The following is a 3907-nucleotide window of genomic DNA, read 5'->3' on the forward strand; positions in this document are numbered from 1 at the left end:
CGGTGCCTGTCCCCTTGCAGCTCGCATATCCGCCATGCCTGGGACCCGACCAAGTCGGTGGCGCAGAACCTGGCCGAGATGGGCCTGGCCGAGGATCCCAACAAGGCCGTCCCCATCCCCAAGAAGAAGCTGCTGGTAAGTGTGGCCGTGCCCTGGGCCGCCAGGGAAAGATAGTAGGGCTCGGCCAGGGCCACTGCTTTCTGAGGGGTGGAAGGTCAGTCCTCCCCCAGGACATGCAAGCCAGGCTGGGGAAAAGCAGCGTGGAGAGTTGCCCGCCTTGGAGTGCGGGTCAGGTGGCTCTGGATCAGTCTCTGTAGGTGGATGGGTTTCTTATCTCTGTTGATATGATTTTCTCACTGAGATCTTGGCGTGGGAACACGCTAAGGTGTCACAGGGAAATAATGGGCTTTGGAACAAGTGTAAATAACGTCAGTCAATCTCCTGGGACTTGCCAGAGAGAGGTGGGGTTGAGAACACTGGAGCAGAGTTCGTCCTGATAAGAAAGCAAGCCTCTTTGTGTACAGCAGCGCCAGCCTGGTGTGCCTGTGTGGGTGGGCAACACTTCCAGGCAAAAGGTGGCCTCACAAAATGTCACACTCATGAAAAAAAGCAGGATTGACCTCTCCTGACAGTTGTCTCCACTCACAGAGTATTGTTCGCGTGACTGGCTTGCCCGTGGGCTAGCTTAATGGTGCAAATAAGGCTCTGCTTAAGCCAGCTGAGATTTCCCGGTCCTTGCAGCTGTTGTGTAAGCAGTTTGGAGTTTTGGGAGCAATGTAGGGGGACACAGCTCTCTTCTAAATGGGCTTTTCTTGAGTTGCTTTCTCTCTCATTTAACATAGGGGATAGAATTGGAAAGCGATGGACGGGAGCAAGGAAGGAAAATAGTGCGGAAGCCCTATGTGGTGAATGGTCAGTGCTGCTTTTGTCCTCCCCTCAGAACGCTTCACCACCTCCAGCCTTGATGGGTTTCCCGCTGAACTGCACTGCTGCCATTGCATTTGAGGTTCTCCCAAGGCCCTGTGGGTTATTTTGTCTCTCATCTTTCTGCTGCCTTCACTGCTGTGCTTTGCCAGGAGCAGGGAGGGGTGTTAATTCTTGCCCAGGCCTGTGGGCTTGTAGAGGAGTACGCATCTAGCAGCAGTCAGCTGGGGGTTCCCAGCCAGGCCAGACCTGAGCCAGGAGCCAGGCCAGCAACTCTGCTGTTCCCATGTGTCTTCTGTCTCATGAATTCCCTTTTTCCTCCTATTCTGCTTTTTTTGCAGTATTTCTACTTGTAGCCCCAAGAGGACTCTTGTCACCTGAAACGTGCTGGCGTGTGGCACCAGGGTGGCAAGAAACTGTGGCCACAGTACCCCACATGTTTCAGCGGTGGGCTGGGCAGCTCTGAAAAGTTGTGCTCTGCAGCCTGGGCAGAAAGGCTCCACTCCTTGGAGAGGAGCTGCAACGCAGTCCAGGATGCCTGCAGCCTACGTGGAGGACCGTTGTCTTGTTTATTTTCCTGCATGGTCGTGCTGGGAAGCAGCCCTGTGTGTGCAAGCAGCTGAGCTGAGCTGCAGGAGCCACCTCCTTTCTGCAATATGGGCAGGGCTTGGTCTTGGGAAAAGGCTGGGGACCCCTGAGGTGCTGCTTGCTTCCTTCCCCTGTCTGCCTGCCTGACAGTGTCTCTGTCCTCTGCCTAGAGATGGAATATGAGGCCAGTCTCCCTGAGAAGAAGTCAAACACACTCTCACGAGACCTCATTGACTACGTGCGGTACATGATACAGAACCACGGGGAGAACTATAAGGTAAATACTGGCTGTCCCAGAGTGAGGAGCAGCCAGACCATTTACTCCTGGCTCTTCTGTGGGATGGGAATTGCTAACCCTCTCTGTCCTGGATCCTGTTTCAGAGTCAGCTGATTTTTAAGGGGAAGCAGTGCTTTGAACCTTGGCCAGATCCCTGTCTGAGTCAGGCACTGATCACAGCTGGCCTGGGTGGGCCTTTGGAGCATGGCTGAGCTGGTTTGGTGGCTGCTTTTGGGGCCACTCCCCTGACTTACCCTCTTGTTGGTCACAGGAAATGGCTCGAGATGAGAAGAACTACTACCAGGATACTCCCAAGCAGATTAAGAGAAAGATCAATGTGTACAAGAATTTCTATGCCGAAGAGTACAAGGATTTCATTGCATCACTCAAGCAGGAAAAGATGGATGTGCAGTGACTGCCCTTTTTTCTCATGTTTGCCTGCAAGTGCAGGCTTGATGTGGTCATTTTCTGAACCGAGCGGGGACTGACAGACAGGTGACAGTCATAGGCTCAGTACCAGCAAGTTGAGCTACACAAAACCTCTGGCAATGGAGGAAGGACATTCATCAGAGACAGATGTAGCTGGACATGAAAGACTCTTGGCTGTGGCTTGTGGCATTGGGACTGAATGTGCTGTGCCAATCCCTTTCTGTGTGGCAGCCAGCGCTTCTTTTGCTTTGTTAAAATAAATTACTTTCTGAAGCTGGTGTGAGTATCTTGCTCATGGGCTCTCGCTTGGCACAGTCCCGCTTCAGAGAGCTATCAGTGCCCATAGGGCACGGGCATTGAGTGTGTATCTCCCTCTGCTGCAGTGGGGCTGGGAGCCCACGGGGTGCAGGCAGCACCTGAGCCTTTGCTGATTTCCTGGTAGGCAACAGAGGCTGGAGTGGGACCCCATGCTGCTTCCTTCCCCCGTGAGCAACCTTCCTGCCTCCAGCTCAGAAGACCGGGCTGGGGGCCCCTTCCCTGCCGAGGAGCTGGAGGGCAGCACAGAGTGGTCAGCCTCGTTTATTGACAAAAGGAAGAAGTGACTGTACAAAAGGTTTTGCAGCAGAGACCAGCCGGCGCATACCCCCTTTCCCCGATGTGCTCCCCAGCTTCCACCATCAGTTTTCCAGGACCCGGCACCCCATGGCCTGACCCAGCAGCCCTTCTGCCTGCAGGCAGGGCTTCCTGCAGGCTCTGAGCCTGGCTCCTTCCCCTCCTCCCTCAGGCAGCTGAAAGGAAGGGAGACCAGGCAGGGGGGCAAACGCCTGCCAGGTGCAGCTCCTACCAAACAACTCGTCTTTACCCCAGTTCAGAGTGAAGGGGCAGTGCAGGGCTGCCCAATACCTGCCTTCACCTCTCCTAAAGAGGGCTTTAAATACAGAGTTGGGGGAATTGAGAGCTGTGCGCAGCCCTGGTGAGGGACAGCCTGAGCTGGTTATTCCCACTGCTGTGTGCTGTACTGGCAGGGGTGCGCCAGCAGTAACCTCTTGTGTTTTTTGGGAAGGAGAGCCCATCTCCTGGGATGACCTGTCCATGCCAGTGGCTGAAAGCACTACTTTGCACATAATATTTTAAGGCCCTGCCCTGTGCTGTGGGTTCACGCTCACCAGGAGGTAAGAGCCGTGCTCGTGCCACCATCCCAATGGAGGCTTCATCCCTGAACTGGGGGAGGTGGCTGCCCCCTCCCCATGGCAGAGCGCAGAGCCTTCTGCTCATGTCCCCCAAGGGCAGCCATGCTGCAGCTCAACCCCAAACCTTGTGGGGTGCAGCAAACACCCCTGGACTGGCAGCCTGCTACCAGTGAGTCAGGAGCTCTAGGGCTCCTGCCCAGCCGCCTCCACCCTCACGCTGCAGACCCTGAAGAGGAACCATGCTGGTGTGGGAGCCTGTCCGCCCCCCGTGCAGGCTCAGGGCTGGGAGAGCAGGGTGACCAGCAGGCTCTTCACGCGGAGGACGCTGGTGGCGGTGCTCAGGCTGGCCCAGGTCGCGCTGGTGGGCAGGAGGAAGAGCTCCCGCTGCCCACTAAGCGTGTGCAGGGCCAGCTCCTCCTGCAGCTCTGCTGTGCTCAGGGCGTTGCTCTTATCCTGCCAGGGAGAGAGGTGGCTGCTCAGGAGGGGAGCGGCGCCGGGC

General features: G+C 56.2%; 1 protein-coding gene across 1 annotated transcript; it reads left to right on the forward strand.

The window, feature by feature from the left end:
• Window positions 1-18: 18 nt before the first annotated feature.
• NOP16 (NOP16 nucleolar protein) lies at window positions 19-2204 on the forward strand (the record flags this gene model as incomplete). Its single annotated transcript, XM_010290129.1, has 4 exons — window positions 19-135; window positions 843-912; window positions 1683-1789; window positions 2061-2204. Coding segments are annotated over 4 exons (438 nt in total), but the record flags the coding sequence as incomplete, so codon positions are not given.
• Window positions 2205-3907: the final 1703 nt, after the last annotated feature.

Source organism: Phaethon lepturus, unplaced genomic scaffold (genome assembly GCF_000687285.1).
Source record: "Phaethon lepturus isolate BGI_N335 unplaced genomic scaffold, ASM68728v1 scaffold35056, whole genome shotgun sequence".
Taxonomy (NCBI): domain Eukaryota; kingdom Metazoa; phylum Chordata; class Aves; order Phaethontiformes; family Phaethontidae; genus Phaethon; species Phaethon lepturus.